This window comes from Alnus glutinosa, chromosome 11 (genome assembly GCF_958979055.1).
Source record: "Alnus glutinosa chromosome 11, dhAlnGlut1.1, whole genome shotgun sequence".
NCBI lineage: Eukaryota > Viridiplantae > Streptophyta > Magnoliopsida > Fagales > Betulaceae > Alnus > Alnus glutinosa.
The window spans coordinates 7,102,437-7,104,232 of NC_084896.1; the positions used below are offsets into that span (position 1 = coordinate 7,102,437).

General features: G+C 40.2%; 1 protein-coding gene across 1 annotated transcript; it reads left to right on the forward strand.

The window, feature by feature from the left end:
- The first annotated feature begins 861 nt into the window (after window positions 1-861).
- On the forward strand, window positions 862-1,796 carry LOC133881056 (germin-like protein subfamily 1 member 11). The gene is made up of 2 exons (XM_062320020.1): window positions 862-991; window positions 1,081-1,796. Exons 1-2 carry the CDS (start codon window positions 862-864, stop codon window positions 1,662-1,664), a joined length of 714 nt encoding a protein of 237 aa, XP_062176004.1. The 3' UTR covers window positions 1,665-1,796.

Consider the following 1,796-nt stretch of genomic DNA (forward strand, 5'->3'; position numbering starts at 1 on the left):
CAAACAAACCTATTTTTGGGGGGGGCCTTATTCCATTGGGAAGAAACCGTTTCAGCTTATGATCAGACTTTTTTTTTTTTTTTTTACTCTCAGACAAACCTGTATTTGGGGGCCCTATTCCACTTGGGGACCGCCTATCTCACCTTATAGTTGAGCCAGCCCTGGTCTTAAAACGAACAAAAAAAGACCTTAAGCTCTTCTCATGGCGTCGACAATCCCTACGAATCTTACGTAGTGAGAAAGTGCGTACAGAATCACTTGGGCATACGAAATCGCAATCTTATTTAATCACTGCATCGAACAAAACAATCAAAATAAAAACAGAGCGACATGCAAAAGACACGGAGGGATGTTCCAATACACGGTATACGTTAATGTTGATTTGGGCAAATGAGAGACATATAGAGGATATGTTGTCTCTAGGACTCCACTGACGTGTTCAACTCATTTTTGTTTTAACATCACATATTCTCGATCAATCATGAGGGACAGGGTCAACTCCATATATATATATATATATATATCAATGTAAAATTCACTAATGAGGAATGGGCCAAAGCAACAGTAGTAGAATTGAACTATTCCATTCACCAAAACCGTCAAATTTGGCTGCATGTTCTATTAGTGTATATATAAGCGTTCATTACGTACGTAGTTGTTAAAGAAATGTTCGCCCTTAAAATAAAAAATTGGTAACCAATGAAGACTTACCAAGTCTTATATCTTCCCCGTGGAAGTTAAAACATAGACCTGTTCAGTGACTCTAATCCATAAATACGTGCCTTCCAATGCAACATTTCTCACCCCTCACCCAATAAGCAAGAATACACAGCATACTCAAAGGTGGAGATAACCTCAAAAATGATGAAAGGCGTTCCTAGGTATCTGGTAACCGTGCTCGTCTTGGCTTTGGCATGCTCCTTGGCCTCTGCATATGACCCCAGCCCTCTTCAAGATTTTTGCGTTTCAACCAACGATTCCGCTTCTGGAGGTATGAAGTCATTTGAAGCATCTGTATGCAATCTTGTATTTTTGTTGTTTTACCCTGCCCGTCTTGTTAATACTCTACATACAAATATATTTATGCTTCGTTCTTTTTATATAACAAGCTTTTCCTTCTCCACGCAGTATTTGTGAATGGAAAGTTCTGCAAGGACCCCAAGCTTGTCACTGCCAATGACTTCTTCTTCTCCAGACTAAACATTCCTAGAGATACGTCAAATCCACTTGGATCGACTGTCACTCTCCTGAATGTGGACAAAATACTAGGCCTCAACACTTTAGGCATATCCTTGGCTCGCATTGACTTTGCACCATACGGCCTAAATCCTCCCCACATTCACCCTCGCGGAACCGAGATTCTTGTAGTCCTAGAGGGTACTCTGTTAGTTGGTTTTGTCACGTCCAACACAGATAACCGTCTCTTCACCAAAGTTCTTAATGCTGGAGACGTCTTTGTCTTTCCAATTGGTCTCATTCACTTTCAGTTCAATTCTGGGCATACCAATGCCGTAGCCTTTGCCGGTCTCAGCAGCCAGAATCCTGGGGTCATCACCATAGCAAATGCAGTCTTTGGATCTAATCCTCCCATCAATGCTGATGTTCTCGCCAAGGCCTTCCAACTGGACAGAAATGTGATTAATTTTCTTCAGAAAAAGTTCTAGTGGGACAATAATTAGATAAATATTTGTAATTGCCAATAATTGAATCATTCGATGGTTCAGATGGAGCTTGCCATTATTCCAATGTTTTAATGCCATAGCAATAACTTCAATGAAATAAAATTCTTTCTTATA